The sequence below is a fragment of the Prionailurus bengalensis genome, chromosome E1, assembly GCF_016509475.1.
Source record: "Prionailurus bengalensis isolate Pbe53 chromosome E1, Fcat_Pben_1.1_paternal_pri, whole genome shotgun sequence".
NCBI classification, from domain to species: Eukaryota; Metazoa; Chordata; class Mammalia; order Carnivora; family Felidae; genus Prionailurus; species Prionailurus bengalensis.
Genome location: NC_057347.1, coordinates 18,768,116 through 18,789,692, shown reverse-complemented (window position 1 = coordinate 18,789,692; position 21,577 = coordinate 18,768,116). Strand labels below are relative to the sequence as shown.

Below are 21,577 nucleotides of genomic sequence, written 5' to 3'. Positions count from 1 at the left end.
CCTAACACACTTGGCTGTGCCTGTCACTGTGGGTGGGCACATCACACCCGTGGGTGAGGTTTGGGGGTGCCAGTTGCTTAGGGCCACTCCCAGGGCCTGCACCTAGGCTCCCCTGGCCTGACTTGTCTAACTGGAAGTCCAGCTGAGAGCTGGGCGGATGCCTTCTCTTTGTATACTGGTTCCCCTGGTTCCGGCCCGCTTGCTTCGTGCGCTTTCCCATCTTGACTGAATGAACTTCAGGTCTGAAATCATTTGTAGGTGTTGAAAGACCGGGGTACTTTGTTTTCGTGGTGGGGTCCCAGAGCTGGGGTGGATGCCTCACTAAGAAGGCCTGCCCTGCCCCCCACCCCCACCCCACCCCGTGCTACGTTGCTAAGGGCATTTGCTGCTAGGCTGCCGCCCTCCCTCCTCATTTGCCTACAGAAATAAAGCTTTAGAAGTTGCTGATCAGAACTTTGGGAGGCATCAGGTTCTTTGCACAGGGCCTCCTTGCTGGGGTCTGGAGGCACGTGTAACTCCTGGATGTGATTGTTTGGTCTGCACAGCCTTGCATTACGTAAAAATTGCCACCATGTAAAAAGAAAGTAAAACTCCAGGGGCACCTGGGTGACTCAGTCGGTTGAGCGTTTGACTTCGGCTCGGGTCATGATCTCATGATTTGTGGGTTTGAGCCCCGCATCGCACCCTGTGCTGACAGCTCAGAGCCTGGAGCCTGCTTCGGATTCTGTGTCTCCCTCTCTCTCTGTCCCTCCCCAACTCACATTCTGTCTCTGTTTCTCAAAAATAAATACATGTTAAAAAAAAATTTTTTTTTAATAAAAAAAGAAAAAACTCCAGATTTCTTCAGAGTAAGATCTGACAACCCTCCCCTAGCTTCCCCTAGCCTCCCCTCACACCCCTGCACTGAGTGAAAGCAGAGGGTAGGTTTCCCGTTAGCTTGGACCTTGCTGCTGTTGGATTTCTTGTTTCTACTTCTGTCTCCGTTAAAAGATAGATCAAAAGGGCCACAGTAAAGGAGAGAAGTGTTTCTACTTCTGTCTCCGTTAAAAGATAGATCAAAAGGGCCACAGCCCCACTGGTCTCACTTCTTCCCAGGGCCTGGCCCTGAGGCTTGTGTATTTGAGACCCTTACTCTACCAGGTGATTTGCTGACTGGTGGCTCGCTTCGTTAACGGCAGCTTTTAGGTAGAGCGGGGTGGTCCCTCTCTCCAGTGATCCAGCCCTGCAGGGAGGAGGGGTTAGGTGAAGTTTTGGGGTGATGATGGGGTGGTCCGGAGCCGATGGCCAAGAAAGAATTCTTGAAGATGTCTTGGTGCAAAAAGGTGATTTTATTAAAGCACGGGGACTGGACCCATGGGCAAAAAGAGTTGCGCTGGGGTCCTCATTATATACCTTCAGGTTGGGAAGGGGCCGGGGATAGAGTAAGTCTCCAAGGTTTCTAGGACCCTGAGGGGCTAGCTGTTGCTAGGGAAACACCATTTATCACAGTTTAATAAAGCCTCAGTCATGAGATCCTTCAGATGGATGTTGGGGCCAGTAAGCTGGGAGCATGATTGCCAGCATAGATCTTGGGGCAGTTGAGATAAAGGCAGTGGACTTACCAGATCCTCGAAGTTGGGATAATGTTAAACTCAATTTCCCTTTGGCCCCCAGCAAAGTGTCATCATCGAGGCAGCTGAGCTCCTAGAGGGCGGTTACCATTTTCAAGGACTTGTCAGTGGGCTGTAGGCAGTAGGGGAATTTAATTTTCGTTTGCCTTAGTTGCCCACGTTCCCGTGGCAAGCACTGAAACCCCTTTGCTTTGTTCTTGGGTAGCCAGGAGTGTCCAAGGAACATTCCACCTGGGGTGTGTGTGCCTATGTGCGTGCACGCCAGCCTGTATCTTGCCCTCGGCTTGCCCCACACTCCCTCATCATTAGGGGGAATGGAAGGAGCGGTCAGAAATGACGCTGATGTATGCCGGCACTCTCATTTCGCGGAAGGATGTACACAGTTCACACCTCTGGAAAGCCATGCTTGTCCTGGTGATGAAGTTTTGGGGTGGTGGGGGGTTCGTGGGGTTCGGAGCCAACGGCCAAGAAAGAATTTTTTGAAGACCTCTTTGGTGCAAAAAGGTGATTTTATTAAATAAAGCATGGGTGGGGGGGCGCCTGGGTGGCGCAGTCGGTTAAGCGTCCGACTTTAGCCAGGTCACGATTTCGTGGTCCGTGAGTTCGAGCCCCGCGTCAGGCTCTGGGCTGATGGCTCAGAGCCTGGAGGCTGTTTCTGATTCTGTGTCTCCCTCTCTCTCTGCCCCTCCCCCGTTCATGCTCTGTCTCTCTCTGTCCCAAAAATAAATAAACGTTGAAAAAAAAATTAAAATAAAATAAAATAAAGCATGGGGACAGGACCCGTGGGCAGGAAGGAGCTGCGCTGGGGTTGTAAAGAGTGGCTCCTTATATACTATGAAGTGGGGGGAAGTAACATCAAAAGGGAGATCTCCAGAGGGACTTGGGTACAGTAAAAAGGACTCCTAAGATGCCTGAGGCCTTGCTGTTGTCTAGCTCAGGTGGTTTTCCCTGTAGTAAGACATTAACGTTAGGACGGTCAGGGTGTTCCTGGAGAAATGTTCTACCCTGTATTTGCCTCAAGTGTTTGTCAATGGGCGGCAGGTTAGGAAATTTAATTTTACCTGCCATTTCCTTCTCGCCTGTGTTCCCCACATCACTATGGAAGGGGGATGTTGGGGCTCCAGGAAACTGAGTCTACGGGTTTCTGGAGATAAGGCTACTGATAAGGTCGCCTTTTTCTTGTAATTTACTAAGATATTTGCACACTGATGGAGACTCCTGGCCCACATGACTGTAGTCTCTATCAGTTAACCGTTTGTCTCCTTTCATTCGCCCTTGGGCAGCCAGCAGTACCTGAGGAGTATCTCACACATCCCACCTTGGAGGGGGTCTGTGCTAGCTTGTATCTGGCCCTCAGCCTGCCTTTTGCCCCCTCATCACTGGGAGAGGCAGGGGCAGCTCCAATTTAAGTACGATCCTGGACGGACCCTTCTATCCCAGTACCCCCACCCATTTTTTTTTTTTTCTTAAGGGAATGGATTTCAACATATTCTTTTCTCTTTTCTAGGGGGTTACTTCACTTGATAGAGAACAAAGAGTTTCCATTTCACCGTGTAGTTTGCTTTTCAGAAAACAGGTAGAAATTAATTCCTTTAATTTACTTTGAAAACAATTATTAATTCCCCCCCCCCCCCCTCGCCGAGGTAGTTATGGCATCCCAAGGCTTTGCCAGGTTCGGGAATGATGGCAGGGAAGAGTTGAGGGAGCCCTGGGATCCAGCCATGTAGGTTTCAGTTCTGGCCGGCCACTCATTAATGGTCTCTGAGGCTCAGAGAAGGTGCACTTGACAGCATGACCCTTGCTGATTTGTCCAGACTGGAGATCCTACACAAAGCACTGGGCGCATCGTACTGGTAGATGGTCCGTAATAATAAATGCACTTACTGTGTTTGGGAGCTGGAAACTTGGTGTGTGGGGGGGAGGAGAGGAGTAGAGAGACAGAAAGAAAGAAATGAAGACAATCCTCATTTGCGGGGCAGTTCGATCTGGGATTGGGCTTCTAGGCTTGTTTAGGAATCCCACTTGAGAACTGCTGAGTCATCACAGCCTTGGGAAGGTGCGCGTTTCGTGAGAACTGAGGACGCTCCAGGGAAAGACCTTGCGTTGTTTTGTGCGGTTGTGTAAATGTCAACGTCACTTTGATTCGTTCTTGACAATATTGCCAAATTGCTTTTCGCGGTAAAATGAAGGGCAAAGAGGTCAAAACTGCATTTTGTTGAAGAGTGTCCCTGAGGCCGGAGGAGGGAGACACGATTGAACAAAAGCTGCTTCTCCGGGGGCCCTTTATCTCCCCAGCCTGCTGTCTGTGCTGTTCTTATCAGCAGTTTCCTGTGAGGCTCTAGTTTTATCATCTGGAAGGATTTCTGACAAGCAAGGGTTTGCCCAGCCGATGACGGGCGGTTTGGTGCTTTTTCGTGTATGTCTGTTTTTCTAAATTTTGATGTGAATCATTCTAAACAGCCGTCAGAGTCTTGTCCACAACTGTGGAGACTGAAGAATATGCAGACAAGACACAAAGGTGGGGATGGGGAGGATATGGCCAGACCCCAGGCCTCAGCTGTGGCCCCCACCACCAGCATTACAAAGCCCCCAAACCATTGCTGTGATGACTCACAGACTGTACCTTCGTCAGAGTCCGTTTTTTAAAAAAAAATTTTTTTATGGGGCGCCTGGGTGGCGCAGTCGGTTAAGCGTCCGACTTCAGCCAGGTCACGATCTCGCGGTCCGTGAGTTCGAGCCCCGCGTCAGGCTCTGGGCTGATGGCTCAGAGCCTGGAGCCTGTTTCCGATTCTGTGTCTCCCTCTCTCTCTGCCCCTCCCCCGTTCATGCTCTGTCTCTCTCTGTCCCAAAAATAAATAAACGTTGAAAAAAAAAATTAAAAAAAAATTTTTTTTAATGTTTATTTCTGAGACACAGAGAGACAGAGTATGAGTGGGGGAGGGGCAGAGAGAGAGAGGGAGACAGAATCCGAAGCAGGCTCCAGGCTCTGAGCTGTCAGCACAGAGCCCGACATGGGGCTTGAACTCCCAGACCAAAAGATCATGCATGACCTGAGCCGAAGTCGGTCACTCACCCGACTGAGCCACCCAGGCGCCCCCATCAGATTCAGTTTTGACACCTAAGTCTAAGATTTACAGCAGCATGAATTGACAATAACCTTACTCTTTTATTTATTTATTTACTTACTTATTTAAGTTTATTTATTTATTTAGAGAGAGCGAGAATCCCAAGCAGGCTCTGTGCTGTCAGTGCAGAGCCTGACCCGGGATTTGATCTCACAGTTCATGAGCTATAAGACCTGAGCTGAAATCAAGAGTTGGACACTTAACCGATTGAGCCACCCAGGTGCCCCAATAACCATCACTCTTTTAAAAGAAAATTACACAGCTTGCCAAAATCAGTGATAATCATCTTAGGTTCTCAAGAGCTGCGGGTTTTATATGAATCATTTGATGTGGGATGTCTGGCCTTCCCTGATATATAGAAAATCTGGAAACTATAGAAAGGGGCCAAAGAAGAAGAAGGGGAAGGCAAAGGGGAAGAGCGCCGAACTCCCTTCCCCCCACCCTGTTCGGTAGCTCTTTGAGCTTTCTCTATGCTAGGCCATTGTAGTGACTTGTTTTTATGTCGGTCACCTGTGAGCCATTTGAGGCCAGAGATCTGTCCCATCCTTCTGTGTGTCTGCTCCAGGCTTGGTATCACATCTGGCTCAAAGCAATCAGTGCCGGAGGGGGTTCCTTCCTCCTTGATGAGGAGAAAGAGCACAGGCTTTGAAGTCAGGCCTTGATTCAAATATTCACTCTCTGTATTAGTTTTCTGTTGCCGCAGAGCAAATAACCACAAGCATCCCCAATTTATTAGCTCACAGTTGTGTAGGAGGAAGACTAGATGGCTGTGTTCAGGCGGGCTCAGCCAGCTTCCCTGCGCGGGGTCACCGGGCCGAGAAAGTCAAGGTGTTAGCAAGGCTGGCCTCTTGCCTGGAAGCTTCAGTAAGAAGCCACGTCCACGTGCATTCAGGTTACTGGCAGAAGCCAGTTCCTTACAGCTATAGGTCTGAGGCTCCCTTTGCCTTGCTGGCCGGCCAGGGGCTACTCTCTGTCCCAGAGGCCCCCTGCGTCCCTTGTCACCTGGCCGTCCATCGTCAAAGTCTGCGTGGAGCCCTTTTCACACTTGGGCCTGTCCCTTCCTCTCTGCCACCTTGAACCCTTGAAAGGTTTTGACCGAGGAATAAGGCAAGGGTAGTAACTGCCTACGCAGTGCTTGCTGAGGGTTAATTCTATTTCATCCTTCTCTTGTTAAGCCAATTTCACTTGAAATCTGTCTTGTCTAATTCAGATTAGCAGAATTGTAAAGGGCCTTCTTTATCTGAAGTTCTTATCATTCTAAAAAGTTGTCATGATTCATCATTCTTCTGTGCAGAGAAATAAAAAGAAACAGGCGGGCACCATGCCCTCATCGTAACTTTTCTGGGTTTTTTTTCTTCCTTCCCCCACCCTGGCCCTGAAGCTTTTGGTCTACCTCAGCTGCTGTCTCTGGTAGCCCTGGGGGTGGGGGTGAGAGCTGGCTGCCCGTGTCCTCTGACAAGTGGAGGCTTCTGGGAGGCGGACCCGCCAGCACCTGGCCCCTGCCACTCAGCAGGGGAGCCCAGCCCTGGCCACGGGGAGGATGAAGAGGGCTCCAGGGCTGACCTGACTGCTCACCGGCTCTCTGCCGGTCTTTTCTGTGCTTTCTCAGGAGATCCTCAGCGAGCTCACACTGGATGCCCTGCTGGACATGAACGAGGTCAAGGTGAAGGAGACGCTGCGGCGCTACGGGGCCAACGCCGAGGAGTGTGGCCGCCTGCAGTACGCCCTCGCCTGCCTGCGGAAAGTGACAGGTCTGGGTAGGTAGGACCGGCCTCCCCGGTGCTAAGGCCAGCCCCGTCGGCTCCCTGTCCCTCTGCCTGGGCTTGAACGCCAGCCTTCCCTCCCCAGGCCTGTCCTGGTTCCCTGGGGCCCCTGCCTTTGCTGAGGCCAGTGATGGGGGTGGGGCAGGCGTGGCCCAGGGTTTCTGAGGCAACTTGGAAAGGCCAGAGAGTGCGTGCTTGGCCTGACCTGAGATAGAGGGTTTGCATCCCTACTGCTCAGCCTAGTATGAACCCAGGGAAGCTTTTGCACATCGTTAGAGACCCCACACTGGTCCACTGGGTGAGCCCTGTGCGATTTTCCCTCTTCTGAGCACATCTGTTGGGCTCGGAACCCCCAGTGGCTCCCTGCATTCCAGCCCCCTCGGCACCCCGAGCTCACCCCCAGCCTGCCCCCTGCCTTCTCCTGCCCCCATTGGCTGCGGGGCTGTGTGCTCAGATGAGAGAAACTATGGTGTTTCAGCTGTGAGTGTGGACGTGGCCACTCCAGGCAAAGTGGGTAATCCTGGTATTACGATGAGTTCCTTGAGAGTTATTTGCGGGCTTTCTAAATCTTGCCTTGGAAACAACTTCAAACACTGTGACTTAACATGCTCACTACCACACCAGTAAGGCTTTAAAGTGAGCCTAATGAATGGAATTAGCCCTGTTTTTAATTGTCGGAGCCACCTGTCTTATTTCTGGCTCCCTGAGGCTCAAGGAAGGTACTGAAGTTTATATTCTGCTCGATTTTTTTTTTTTTTTCCTCCCAGAGGGGATTGGGCTTGATTTCTGTCTCGGCCCCATTATACCGAGTCCTCCTCTGACACAGAGCCTAGCGTGGAGAGCTTCACTCGGTTCAGAAGACCTCCACGTACCAGGCCTCCCAGCACGTGCCAAAGAATAAACGTGAGAGAGACGTAGGCTGCGTTCGCGTCCCCACTCACAGAGGGGACTGAGCCCAGAGAAGGCAGAGGCTTAGCCACGGACACACAGCAGTCGGTGGCAGAGCCAGAATTCCAGCCTCAGTCTTTGTTGGCAGCAGGGTTGCTTCCGCGTTGCGGAAACGTAGAACACCTTGGTACCCAAGCTGGGACCGTGGGGTGACTCGTCAGCCTTCCCTCCCTGTGCCCAAATGGTAAAGAACTGTGGAGGCACCAGCCGTTGAGGGATGGTGACCCATTTGTATCAGGAAGGTTCCTGTCTGCCCGTCCTGGGTGCCAAGATAGGGAGACCACTGACTCCTCAGGCCCTAAATTTATTGAGTCAGGCGCTTGACGTGTATGTGGCGACACCCTTCTCAGCGGTGGTGGTAAGTGCCTGTTGTAGCTAGACCATCGGAAGCATTGGGTGAATTGTCCAGGGTCCCACGGCTGGCACGTGGCAGGGCTGGGCTTCGAACTCGGGTTTCTTCCTCAGAGGGTGCTTTTTCTACCATGCCCCGGAGGAGGCCTATGGGGAGGAGGGGGTCTTTTCCGTGTCCTTCTCGTCTGGTTTCAGCTGTGGTACCCCTACGTCCCCAAGAGGGTCCTGGCCACACCTCACCCCAGTGGGTCTGCCCAGTGGTGGCCAAACCTCCAGGGAATCTTCTGGGGCCTAGGTGGATACCACGATTGCCCAGTGTCTCAGATCATGCGATCAGTCTTGATTGCACCTAGAGCAGTCTAGCTGCCATAAAGGTGGACTGTGGATTCTGCCTGCCTGGGCTCAGCACTCTTAGAATCCGTGGGACCTTGGTCTGTTTCTTAACCCCACCGTGCCTCAGTTTCCTCATCTGTACAATGGAGGTAATAACAACATTCTCTCATAGCGTTGTGAGGAGGAACTGAGTTAAGGTCGAGCGCTTAGACCAGAGCCTGGCATATATTAGTGTTCTTTTCAGTATGAGGCTCGAGGAGTCCTACAAAATGTTGAAGCCACTTGCCTTGTGGTCACTGGTCTTAAGAAAGGTGAGTGAAGGATGGTTCTCTGTGCCAGAGGCTGATGAACAGGGGAGATCATTCCTGCTGATACTTCCTATCCTTCGTCTGTAGCTCACATTGCTAATCACACCCAGGTTCTTCCTGCTGAGTGACTCCGGAGTCCTTCTCAAGAGCCACTGCTGGTTAACTGGCGTTGGCATGCATGTCAAGACCCATTTGCCATCCCTGAGCTGGCTCAAAGCAGCGGTGATTAAAAATGGGTAAATTAGGACCACCTGGATGGCATAGTCAGTTGAGCATCCAACTCTTACTTGCGGCTCAGGTCATGATCCCAGGGTCATGGGATCAAGCCCCATGTCGGGCTCCATGCCGAGCATGCAGCCTGCTTAAGATTCTCTCTTTCTTTTCCTCTGTTCCTCTCCCCCCACCCCCTCTCTCTCTCACATTAAAAAAAAGAAAAAGGGCAGTGGTGCCTGGGTGGCTCAGTCAGTTGAACATCAGACTTTGGCTCCGGTCATGATCTTGCGGTCTGTGAGTTCCAGCCCCGCATCAGGCTTGCTGTTCTCAGCCTGTCTGTGCAGGGCCCACTTCGGATCCTCTGTCTCCCCCTCTCTGCCCCTACCCCGCTCCCGCTGTCTCTCAAAAAATAAGTTAAAAAGTTAAAAAAAAATTATTTAAAAAATGGCAAACTGAAGAATTTGGGGCTTGTTTCCTTGGGTGGCGGACTTGGCCATTTTTTTCATCCCTTCAGTGACAGGCATGCCAGCGCCTCCCGTAGGCCACTGTGTAAGTTACAGTGTAAGTCATGGCTACGGTTCTCCGGGAGCAAACACAAGGAGCACACACACAGGCCGAGTATCTCACTCTGCCGAGTTGATTCATGAAGAGAAAGTCACCATGTAGTAAGGTAGGAGGAAGGGTCCTTGAAGACGGAGGGAATGTACAAGAAACCCTGAGAGTCTCGAAGGTCGCTTCCCTCCACTGTGCCAGATAAATGGCCGCGTGGGCTTGGCCACCTCTGATGACCGAGAGCTCTTTACCTCGCAAGGCTGGGCCGGATTTGTAGGTTGTTCAGAATGGACGGCCTCGTGGGAGGAGGCCTAGTGCTGCGGTCGGGATCGAGGGCTGCCTGACCTCGGCAGTGCATGTGGCCTCTCTGAATCTCCGCGGCCTCACGTGGCCCTGCCTGAGTCAGGGTACAAAGCACAAAGTAGAATAACTCCAGTGTGGAAGTTCATTTTGTCTGGAGTCAAAATCTGCCTTCCTGTACTTTCCACTCACTGGAGGCAGGTGTCTTTTCCTTCCCCGCAGCAGGGTGTCTGATTATGAGCTCCTTTCTCTCTGCCCCCAACCCTCTGGAGTCTCCTCATCCCCTGTAAGCACAAACCTAGAGTCCTTAGCGAGCCCTCCGAGACCCCTCCTGAGCTGGCCCCGGGGGGGACTGACCCTCCGACCTCATCTCTTGCTTCTCCCTGGCTTGTCCTGACCTCTCAAGGCACAGGGAACTCTGTAGTTCCCAGAAGGTGCCCTGTGTTCCCTGCCTTTGCACGTGCTGTTCCCTCTGCCCAGTACACCTGCTTCACCTTCTTCTCTAGCTGGCTCAGCCTAGGCTCCTCCTCCTCTGGGAAGCCCTCCGGGCTGTTTAGCGTTCTCCTCATATTCCCCCAGTGCCCAGACAGCTCTGTCTCAGCACACTGCTGTCCCCTCTTTGGACCCTTCAAGCACAGTGAATGTCTTTTTCATGCCTTGACGTCCAGCATGTGCTTGAACGAACAGACAGACTGTGCCATTGAGCTGGAACTGCACAGAGCCCCAAGGTCTCCAGGGCCAACTGTGTGGGCGGCCAAAAGGACAGCCTCTCAGAAAGAAGTGGCTATTGACCCTTTCCTCATTGGATCTCTTTCCCAGCAAATTCCCAGGGAAGATTACTATTGAAGGTTGGGACACCCCTTTCCTGATGTTTGAATTTTTTTTTCTTTAAAAAAATTTTTTAATGTTTAATATTTTATTTTTGAGAGAGAGACAGAGTGTGAGCTATGGAGGGGCAGAGAGAGAGGGAGACACAGAATCTGAACCAGACTCCGGGTTCTGAGCTGTCAGCACAGAGCCCGACACAGGGCTCGAACCCACGGACTGTGACATCATGAGCTGAGCCGAAATCGGACGCTTAATCAACTAAGCCACCCAGGCGCCCCTGAATTTACTTGACATGGAGTTATCCCTTTCCCACATCCCAGCTTCCCTTTCCTGACTCTTAAAGATCAGTTACCACTTCCCTCTCTGAGGTCACCCATTTTTGGGTTGGGTGTCCTGGCTTACTCCCCACAGACTTGCCAGCAAGAACCCTGGACAAGCCATTCTCTCTCTGGGCCTCATTTCCCCTCTATAAAATGGGGACAGTGACATCTGTGCTGGTGCCCTTGAGTCACAGATAACACGGGCAATGACATGTGTGCATGAGAAGGCCTTTACGAAGGCTGGTAGCTGAAGCCTTCTGGTAAGGAACTGTGCAGCATTGGACAAGGTGTTACCCTCTCTGGACCCCGGCCACCTCACCTGTAAATCTCTCTAGCTCCAGTCATCTGTGACTCGACTTCTTGGCCCACAGGAGGGGAGCACAAAGATGACTCAGGCTGGAGTTCATTGGACGCCCGGCGGGAAAGTGGCTCGGGGCCTTCCGCGGACACCCTCCCGCCAGCCGGCCCGCCCTGGCCCCCAGGGAGCACCCAGCTGGGCAGAATGGGCAGCGGTGCCCAGGGCCCACGCTCCATCTCCGTGTCGGCTCTGCCCACCTCGGACTCCCCGACCCCAGGCCCCTGTGAGGGCCTCGCGGACACCTGTATCCCCCTGCACGCCAGCGGCCGGCTGACCCCCCGCGCCCTGCACAGCTTCATCACCCCGCCGACCACGCCCCAGCTGCGAAGGCACACCAAGCTGAAGCCACCCCGGACGCCGCCCCCGCCCAGCCGCAAGGTCTTTCAGCTGCTGCCCAGCTTCCCCACGCTCACCCGGAGCAAGTCCCATGAGTCTCAGCTGGGGAACCGCATTGACGAGGTCTCCCCAATGAGGTGAGTGTTCCTGCCAGGCTGGGGCTTAGTTTGCCAGTTCTGCCTATGGCTTTCTTGTTACAAAGGTAACACAGGCTTTATTTTAAAAGGACAAATAAAATCAACATGGAAGCGTGCAAAGTCCACTCTCTAGGCTACGTTAACAGTGGGGACTGAATCCTGCTAGGTTCCTTCTGGATATAAACGGACACACGCACGCGCGTGCACACACACACACACACACACACACACACACACACACACGGTGCCATGTATCAGGATAGACCGGGTTATGCTGCAGTAACAAATAGCCCCTAGCTCTGTACATCTTAAAACAACAAAAATTTCTTTCTTGCTTATGCTACCTGTCCATCATGGGTTGGCCTCATTCTAGATCCCAGGCTGACAGAACAGCCACTTTCTGGATCATTGTCTGGAACATTCCACTAGGGCAGAGGAAGAAAGAATTTTACATGTTAAACACTAACAGTTGAACGCTCTTTTCCTACAAGTTCCACTCACCATTTGTGACCCTACTCAAACAAAGCAACCTAGCAATGTCCATTCTCCCATGTGCCCAGATGGAGAGAACTAGAATATCTGGCTGAAATCTCTGATGATTATCAAATACTATGGGCTCTGTTCTATAACCTAGTTTTTTTTTAACTTCTTATCTCTGAGAATGTCATGTCCCCACATCTTAAAGTACTTTACTCTTTCTGTAAAAATTTTTCTTAATTTATATACTTAAATAGGTACTAAGTGTCGCGTGGTCCAAGATGCAGACGCTTTGTAGCACATGTTGTTTGTCACTGTAGGGTAGACAGTGTGAAGTTACCCCCACCATTTTTCGTTGGCCACCCCCATTCCCCTTTCAGAGCTAACCAGGTTATCGCTTTTGTGTATACCTATAATTATTCGAGCTACCTCATCTTTTTAACTTTTTCGTATCATTTCATTGTATAGTTTAACTCCTCCCCTCCTGAAGGACGACCTTCGGGTCCTTGTCAGTTTGGCTGTTACAAAAATTGCCCTTGTCAGTGTACCCTTGTGGGCGGGGCAGAGGGGAAGGAGGGAGCTTTCTCTGGGTGCCTCCTACCTTCCTGTACCTCTGAGTCCAGGCTTTTTTTCCTGACATGTGCTCTCCGTTTCTGGTCTTGGGTGGGCTGGCTCCCCCTGTCCAGTGAAGGCTGTCTTGGGTCCCGTATGGGATGGGCCCTGGACATCTCTGATGGTTTTGAGTATGTCACCCAAGGAGAAGAATGCATGCTGTGACCCACCCAGACACCCCCGGTCAGCCCATCCTGCTGGGGCCTGGTCCCCTGCCCCCTCCCCAGAAGGGACTGCAGCCTTCCGCCCCTTCTGGGTCCTCTTCTCCCAAAGAGCCCAGTATGATTACCATGTGGACACATGGAAGTGGGTCATCAGAGGGCATCTCGGTGGGTAAACCCAGTGCACCTGTGTCTCATTTTCCCCTGAGAGGAGCATCCGGAGGGGTCTGGGCACAGAACAGAGCCTCAGGCAGATGGCGCCACTCACATCCCATAGCTGGTGAGCTGGGCGTCACCCTGGGATTCTGAGTCGAGTCCACACGGAGCCACTAGAACTAGCACTGTGGACACTCAGCGAGCCCATAGGGCGGCCCCGGGTGGCCTGCGTCTTCCCCAGCTTTCTTTGTCGCTGGGCCAGCGGCAGCCCCTGGGACGAGCTTGCTCAGGACACGTTCCACCTGGCCCTCCTTGGGGACCCCTTTCTGTTCTCCTCGCCCTCCTACTCCAGCCACTTCCCCTTCTCCTGCCTTGACCCTGAGCACCCCTCCCTGCGGGGCTCTGGACACCCGAGGTGTCCCCGCTTGCGGGAGGTGATCTCAGAGACTGTGAGCCTGTTTCCTCAGTTGTGAAACGGAGCACACCATACGGTGCTGCGTGGCTGGCGAGGCGTAGATAAGCTGATGGACAAGAGCATGCAGCGTGGGAGCGCAGGAGTAACTTCTGTGCCCACAGGGGGCCCCAGGGAGGGCACTTCTAGCCCTTCCCATCGAGGAACCGTGCCCATAGTCTGGCCCCATGCCCCAGGGGCTCAATGTCCTTACCTGAGGACGTTGCCCGCTCTCTCCCAGTGAGTGATGTTCTGGGGAACACACTGAGCCAGCACGGTGACATCATCCCACTTTTTCTCTTTTTTGTCTCCTGCAGGTTTGGTAAGAGTGATTCATTTTCGTCCCCTCTGCCACCCGGGAGTCGTGTTTGTGCTGCTGTCCCCGTCAGGGATGGATTTCTTTGACCCTCTCTCAGTCCAGTCAGCCTTTCCACCACCCAGAAGCAGAGGTGCTGGGAACCACCCCGGGAAATAGCTCTAGGACAGGTGGCCTTAGGATGTCACGAGGTGGTCTCAGCCCAGCCAGGAGCTGCTCTCTGCGAAGCAGGGACCTTGACGTTGCCATGGGCTGTGGGCAGTTCCTCCTCAGGCCCCATCTGCACCCTGCCATCCCCACAGGTGACCTCTGGCAGGGAGCCTTGTCTGCTGAGCCGCTTTGGTAGCCCAGAGAGACATGCAATCTGTCTGGTAGCAAGTGGATGTTAGCCGTCCTCAGAACCCAGCTGATGTCAGGGGACCCCCCACTTTGGGAGAGGAATAGCCCCAGGGGCAATAATGTGGCTTGGCTCTGAATGCAGCCCTGAGAGATTGGGGGGTGCGGATAGAAATGCCCCTTTGGGAGGGGAGGAAGAAGCCCGGGCAGCCCCAGATCGCTTTTCCTGCCCCTCCACCTGCAGGGTGGGAGCAGGTCCTTGCACATGGCTGTGCTGTAGGGCTTCTCTCCTGAGTCAGAGCAGAGGGCACCAGCCATGCCTCTGGAGCCTTTTAATTGGCACAGTGGAAATGCAGAGACGTGTGGGTCTTGCCTGAGCAAAATAGCAGCTTACTTTCGTCCTGAGCTGGCGAAGCAGAGTGATGAAGCTGTCAGCAGGGCCTTAGTGATGAGGCAGGGGTAGCAGGCCACAGCTACACCAAGATGAAGCTGGCCGCGGGACCACCAGGGAGGCATGGGGTGAGCAAGGAGTGAGGCCCCTTCCCCAGGGCACGGGTGCAGACTTCAGGGCCCCTCCCGGAACCTTGGAGGAGAATCCAGCCCCTGCATCCCTGGGGCAGCCTGGTCCTGTCATCCTCCTGGCTGCTGTTGTAGTGCAGGGACCGTGGCAGGGAGACTGCCTGCCCAGCTTGCCAGAGGCAGAGCAGGGTCTTCAGGGTGAGTATTTTGTCTGGATCAGGGGCGGTCGATGCCTAGCTCGTGTGCTGTCTCCCCTCCCTCCTATCCTACGACCGCAGCTCATTACAAGTCGGTCATGGGTTGTGTTCAGAGATACATGGTTGAAATCTCATTTTTCCATAGTCTGTTTCTCTTGGGTTGGCGGCCTAACCCCTGTTAGACCCATATGCTTTGATGGCCTTGGCTGCTCACAGTGAAGGGGATCCCAGAAGGGAGTTGGGACAAGTCAGCCCCAGGGCAGGTGTGCCAGAGAGAGCCCTGAGGGGTGTGATGGTGGGTTCCTGAATCATCAGGGAGCAGGAAAGGGCTTTTTGGTCCTGATCAAACTCCCCTTGGTGTGGGAGGAGGAGGTGTGTGCCGGGCCAGCACATGGGGACAGGGGGTGCAGGGATGTTGCTGACTCTAAGGACAGGAGGCAGCTAGAGATCCCTCAAGCGCCATGTTCCTGACCTTTCTGGGGTATGGTTCCTGTTGATAACTGGATAAAAGTTTAGACCTTCTTTCCAGGGAAAAGCCCACAAAGTTCTGCTTACCAGTCCAGAGGATTCCCAGAACCCCTGAAGCCCATCCATGGTCTCTGAGAACCACCCCCAGGAGGAGATAGGCAGCTCTTAGGAGGGGCAGAAGCGGGAGGGGGGAGGGGAAGGGGTACACAGGTGGAGGAGGGGCAGGAGGGGGGTGCACAGGTGGAGAGGGGACAGAAGCAGGAGGGGGTGGGGGAGGGGAGGGGGTGCACAGGTGGGGGAGGGGATGCATAGGTGGAGGGGGGCAGAAGCGGGAAGGGGTGGGGGAGGGGAGGAGAGGGGGTGCACTGGTGGAGGAGGGGCAGAAGGGCAGTGGGACACATGGGCCGCCTGTGGATGGAGTGGTTGCTTCCTGCTGCTCCTTGATGCCCAACCTGTAATGCTGTAAACACTGGGAGGATGCTACTCTGATGGGGAAAGCCCAGGATTAGGACGGGGAGAGCCCAGGGTGCCCCGTGGGAAGGCAGACAGAATGCTCATCTCAGGGCTCGTTGCCTGAGACTTCCCCAGCGGCTGGTGGGGCCGGGCCACCTGGGAGCATGGTAAAACTCCACGTCGTCCTTGCTCTACCCGCCAAGATCAGGCACTGGTGGTCCGCAGAGCAGAAGTCTCCAGGTGCTTCTGGCCGGAAGGGTACCAGATGTGCCGTATAGCTAACCAGTCTCAAATCCTCTGCCAAGGGCCGCACCGCTCCTACCCACTAAATAGGAAGTGACCAGAAGTAAGCCCTTGCAAGCCAGTGACCTGTGGATTCTTGTGGGACGGGGTGTAGGCGGAGACTTCTGTCCTCAGCTTTGCTCTGCCTGCAGCCCTCCCTTCAAGCCTGCCTTCCACTGCAGCCAGAAGCCACACGGCGGTGGTTTCTGAACCATCTGTGGGGGCCAGGCAGCAACGTTCGTAGGAGAAGAAGGCCGGGCATGAGGGTCACCACGCTGCCCTGGCCTACCTGGCCTGTCCTTGTTTTGAACGTTCAGGGAAACATTTACCTACTGTTCAGGGAGTTCCCGCACCCACCCGGCCTGTGATCTCTGATCTAGAAGGTCCTAGGCACAAGCTTCCTCAGCCTGCTCGACCTGGCCTCTTTCCCTGCAGATCTCCCGTACGGATCCCCACAGATGGTACGAAGGGACATCGGGCTGTCGGTGACTCACAGGTAGGTCCAGCCAGTCTGGAACAGGGATGGGGCACAGCTGGGCTGAGACCTGCATGTACCATGCTCCTCATTGCGGGCGGGCGGGGGGGGCGGTCTGTCCTGATCCCTGTTTCTCGGGGACTCTTTGCCTCTGGTCTGTCCATCACCTCTGTGAACATAGCCCTGCACCCACCTGGAAGCCCTGCCTGTCACCAGCGGTCGTATGGACTTGTGGGTCCTCCCCTACCCCTCCATGTGTCTCTTCCTCACCCTCCTGAGGGAGAACACAGGTCCCAGGAGAAACAGGCTCACAGTCTCCCGGAGGAGGAGCCGAGAGCTTCCTGCGGGTCCAGCACCGGATCGCGTCAGGCCCACACCCGGCCACGCATCAGAGCCCGTGGAGCTTTGAAGCTCCAAACCCCAGGCCCCATCCCTAAAGTTCTCTGCTTAGCAGTCTGGATTTCTCACAACTCCTAGTCGCGCTGGTGCTGGTGTGAGCTGGCATAGGCTGAGATGGGCCCGTGACGTGGCCTGGCTGGAAGGCGTGGCCTCAACACTCGTGGAGCTGGTGTGTGGCACCAACAGTAGGTGTGCACGGCATCTCCCCAGCCCGGACAACCAGCAGAACGGTGCCTCGGGATGCCTGCGCTCTGGCCGTCCCTTGCGAAAGCCTGCCGTGAGCACAGCAGGGCACGCTTGTTGAGAGCTTTGCAACTTCGCAGGGCCTCTCATCTCCCCCGGGAGCGTGAGCTACCGTCCAGCCTGGGAGGCCAGCCTGGAACTCTTGCCCAGAGGTGGAGACCCGGCTGTGGCTCCGATGGCCTGAGCAATTTGCCTGAGGTCGTGCTGCCAGTAAGATAGGGATCGTGTCCCCTGGATGGCACCCAGACACCCGGAGACTCGTCAGGGCTGATCCCCAGGCGCTAGAGTACCACCGACGAGAGGGCCTGGCTGACAGTCGGGACACGCCCTTCGAGTGCAGGTCCCAGGGCCTCCCTCATCTGTACCCAAGGCTCCCAGGATGTGAGAGAGCCGCTCAGCACAGGACGAGAACCCTACCCATTCTGCCTCCGTGGGTTGCACGCCAGTAATCTCTCTGAGCCTCAGTTTCCCCCCCGCCCCCGCAAACAAGACTTCCTCCCCATCCTGTGATGAGGATACAGTGGGGTGATGTGCACCTGGGTTTCACGTGTCCGGCACCGGGGAGCACTTGGTGGACAAGCACAGGCCTTAGCCCGAGAGGGGCCCGTGTCGGCCAGGATCTGGGGCACGCCGGGATCAGCTGTTTCTTTTGTCTTTGGGTGCACCTGCCTTCACAGAGGATGTGGGCTGTGTCAGCTCGCCCCTGAGTGTTTCCCGGGCTGCCGCTTCCTTCCACCTGGGGCAGCAGAAGCTGCCCTCCAGCTAGGGCAGCAGCAGTCCCCTTGTCTCATGTTGCCAGGCTGCCCCACCCTGGTGACGTCACTGCCCCACCTTCTGGGTTTTTTTAAACCCGTGTTCCAGGCCTCTCTAAGAAGATCTAAAGTGTTTTGGTCTAATCCTGTGGGGGGAGGGGGAAGCTGTCTGTGGCTCTTCCCTGGTCTGGGAAGGCTTTTACCCCACACCCCACACCCCTTCCTAGCACTTGTCTCTTCTCGGGCCCGGACCTCACCACCATTTTGCCCTGTTTTCATGATTTCCCTGGTGGAGGTCGTCTCAGATACCACTGAGCTGCTCCCTAATCCCTGCTTTTGGCATGAGAGGAGATTAAAGCCCAGAGAGAGTATGTGGATCCCAGGGAGGCAGGATCAGGGCTCCCTAAAAGGCACTTCATGGGGTAGGGGGGCACCTGGGTGGCTCGGTCCGTTAAGCATCTGACTCTCGATTTCAGCTCAGGCCATGGTCTCACAGTTCGTGAGTTCAAGCCCCATGTTGGGCTCTATGCTGGCAGTGCAGATGGAGCCCGCTTGGGATTCTGTCTCTCTCAAAATAAATTAAAAAAAACTAAAAAACAAAAAAAAGAGAAAAAAAAGGCCCTTCAAGCACATGGGTGCCTTTGTTCTAGTGCCTGAAAGCACCCATCTTGTCTGGGTGGAGACTGTAACCCTCTGGGCACTATGTATTCGCATATGTGATCTCCCCAGGTCCCTGCGAGGTGCACATGTTGGCCGCATTTGCAGAGGCCCTGAGGCATCCCACAGCCCATAGGTGGTAGGATTCTCCAGTGCAGCCTGACCCCAAAGCCCATGCTCTTTCTCTCCTGCTCTGCCCCAGTGGTCTCTCAGAGGAGCCCTCACACTCTTTGTGGAGGCCCCTGGGGTCCAGACCCTGCCGCGTAGCTTCCCGGTGTGTGGCCTCGGGAAAGTCCCCTGACCTCTCTGGTTCCCTTGCCTGTGTACTGAGAATCTCAGACCCGCCTAACTCCCCAGGGGTAGTTGTAAGAATTGAGTGAGCTCATGTTTTATGGATGCATTACAAACCCTTCCCCAAATACTGTTGCTGTTTGTTCTGTTGCTCCTATGATACTCCACGCTTTGAAAAATCCTCCAAAAAAAAAAGTGAGTTCTTTCCGCCCTTAGGCCTCCCCACCCTGTGGACCGCCTTAGACTTTCTCCGGAGGACACCACCCGCTCAACCCCCATCCATCCTTCCGGTCTATCTTTTGTGGGTTTTAAATTTTTTAAGTTTTGATTTACTTTGGATTGAAATACATTCAGAATTCAAGAGGTAGAGAAGGGCGGCTATGTACACAGTCCTCTCCTGCTGTCCCCAGCCTTCTAGGTCCCCCTGTAGGCAGATCTGGGCAGTTGGAGATAATTTTTATACAAGCAAATACATATGTATATTTTTTGGCCTCCTTTTTCCTTTTTCTGTTTTCACCAAATACTACGTATATTATTGACACTGTTCTACCCTTCGCTTTTTTTTTCTTTTAAAAATGGAGGCGTCTTCAGATTCTATGTCTCGCGCTCTCTCTGCTCCTCCCCTGTTCATGCTCTCTCTCTCTCTCACAAAAATAAACGTTAAAATTTTTTTTTAAAAAAAGGGGGGCGCCTGGGTGATTCAGTCAGTTAAACGTCCAACTTGGGTTCAGTATATGATCTTGTTTTGTGAGTTCAAGCCCCGCGTCGGGCTCTGTGCTGCCGGCTCGGAGCCCGGAGCCTGCTTCGGATTCTGTGTCTCCCTCTCTCTCTGCCCCTCCCCTGTTCATGCTGTATCTCTCTCTTTCAAAAATAAATTTTTTTTAAACGGAGGCATCATTTCCATAGCGCTGAGTGCACAAATTTTTACATATGCACACACCCATGTGTACCACACAGGTGAAGATTCAGAGCATTCCAGCCCCCCCAGAATTGACCTTTGGCCCTTGATAGCACTACCACCCAGAGGCGACTGTTCATTTGTCATCATAAGTTACTTTTCCTGTATTTGAAATTTTTTTTTAATTTTTTTAACATTTATTTATTTTTGAGACAGAGAGAGAGACAGTATGAACGGGGGAGGGTCAGAGAGAGAGAGGGAGACACAGAATCCGAAACAGGCTCCAGGCTCTGAGCTGTCAGCCCAGAGCCCGACGCGGGGCTCGAACTCACTGGCCGCGAGATCATGACCTGAGCCGAAGTCAGACACTCAACTGACTGAGCCACTCAGGCGCCCCTGTCTTTGAATTTCATATAAATGGGGTCATGTAGTACTTTTCCCCCTGATAATGTAATTTGGAGATCATTCCATATTTGCACAAAAAAGAGCTTTCTTATTTTCTGGCCTCATGGCGTCCCATTGTGTGATCGGACCGGCCTGTACACAGTCAGTCGCCGATAGCAACTAAACAGCATAGGTTGTTTATAGTCTTTTTTTTTTTTTAAAGTTTGCTTATTATTTATTTTGAGAGAGCAAGTGGGAGAGGGACAGAGGAGCGCGAGAGAGAATCCCAAGTGGGCTCCACGCTGTCCGCGCAGAACCCGACGCGGGACTCGATCCCGCGAACCTTGAGATCACGATCTGAGCTGACATCAAGAGTCAGTCACCCAACCAACCGAGCCACCCACACGCCCCCGTTTGTAGCCTTTTACTGCTGCAAACACGCTGCGGGGAGTAACCTCGTCTGCACATCGTTTGACACCCACGGGCGTATCTGTTGGATAAATTCCTAAGCCTGGAATCGCTTGGCGTGCACGCTTTACGAGTCGGGCAATGAGGACTTTGTGGCTGGGAAATCAGAATGCCCAGGAGGAGCAGTGACCCCGGGCGTCCCTGCCCTCCCTGGGAGAGGGTTCCGGTGGCTCCGGGATGGAACCTGGTCTCCCGGTCTCCCCGGGGCCCCGTTCTGTCCGGGCTCTGGTCTCCCAGCCGCGTGAACATTTTCCGGTGTCCACCGCTTGTAGGTTCTCCACCAAGTCTTGGCTGTCGCAGGTCTGCCACGTGTGCCAGAAGAGCATGATGTTTGGAGTGAAATGCAAGCACTGCAGGTGAGGGGTGGAGGGTGGGAGCGGTGGGAGAGGGTGGAAACCCCACGCGCTAGTAACAGTGCTACTACTCGATTATTGGCCTGAGGTTAAGTCAGAATTCCAGGGAACTCCTTTGAGAGTTCGTACGTCTATTTGTGACCCCATTCGGCACACCATGGTGTGACCAGCCCTTTCGGGGGAGGTTAAGGACGCATCGAGCAAGACATTCCCAGAAGACGGGCACATTTGACGCGGGCTTTGAAGGATGAGCAGAAGTTTACCAGGGAGACCCAGGAAGAAAGAATTCCAGGCCTTTTTACCTTGCACAACATCGGCGAGGAAGGGGAAGGCCGTTCTGGAAACTCTAAGGAGTTCTGAAGTTTAGCCTTACACAAAATTTAGCCTTAGCCTTAGTACACAAGATGGGGAGAAGGGGACAGGCGGTGGGAAAAAACAGAGATGGCTAGTGGTAGTCACAGAAGAGAGTTAAGGGAGAGTGTATACAGATCTCACTTTCTTGTTTCGTACCATTGTGCTTTCTGGTAGGCCAGAAGGACAAGGATAGGGAGCAGTGTGGGGGGTGCAGAATGTTCTCTACTGTCTAACTACCCTCACCCTACGGAGCATGGGCCTGGAGTCTTTGCTCCCAGATCACTGCCCTCCATTGCTTTGTGACCTGGGGCAAGATGCTTGCCCTCTCTGGGCCTCATTTTTACAACTGGGAAGATGATTCCAGGCCTCTTTGTCTACCGGGCTTGCTCCAAG

General features: G+C 53.7%; 1 protein-coding gene across 8 annotated transcripts in view; it reads left to right on the top strand.

Moving 5' to 3' along the window:
- KSR1 (kinase suppressor of ras 1) overlaps nucleotides 1-21,577 on the top strand; it is a 164,195-nt gene that overhangs the window by 110,314 nt on the left and 32,304 nt on the right. For all 8 annotated transcript variants that reach the window (XM_043583621.1, XM_043583623.1, XM_043583617.1 and 5 more), the window contains 5 exons: nucleotides 6,345-6,492; nucleotides 11,023-11,482; nucleotides 13,657-13,661; nucleotides 16,346-16,406; nucleotides 20,750-20,833. In XM_043583621.1, the coding sequence (XP_043439556.1) occupies nucleotides 6,345-6,492; nucleotides 11,023-11,482; nucleotides 13,657-13,661; nucleotides 16,346-16,406; nucleotides 20,750-20,833 (758 nt within the window). The remainder of the gene's footprint in view (nucleotides 1-6,344; nucleotides 6,493-11,022; nucleotides 11,483-13,656; nucleotides 13,662-16,345; nucleotides 16,407-20,749; nucleotides 20,834-21,577) is intronic.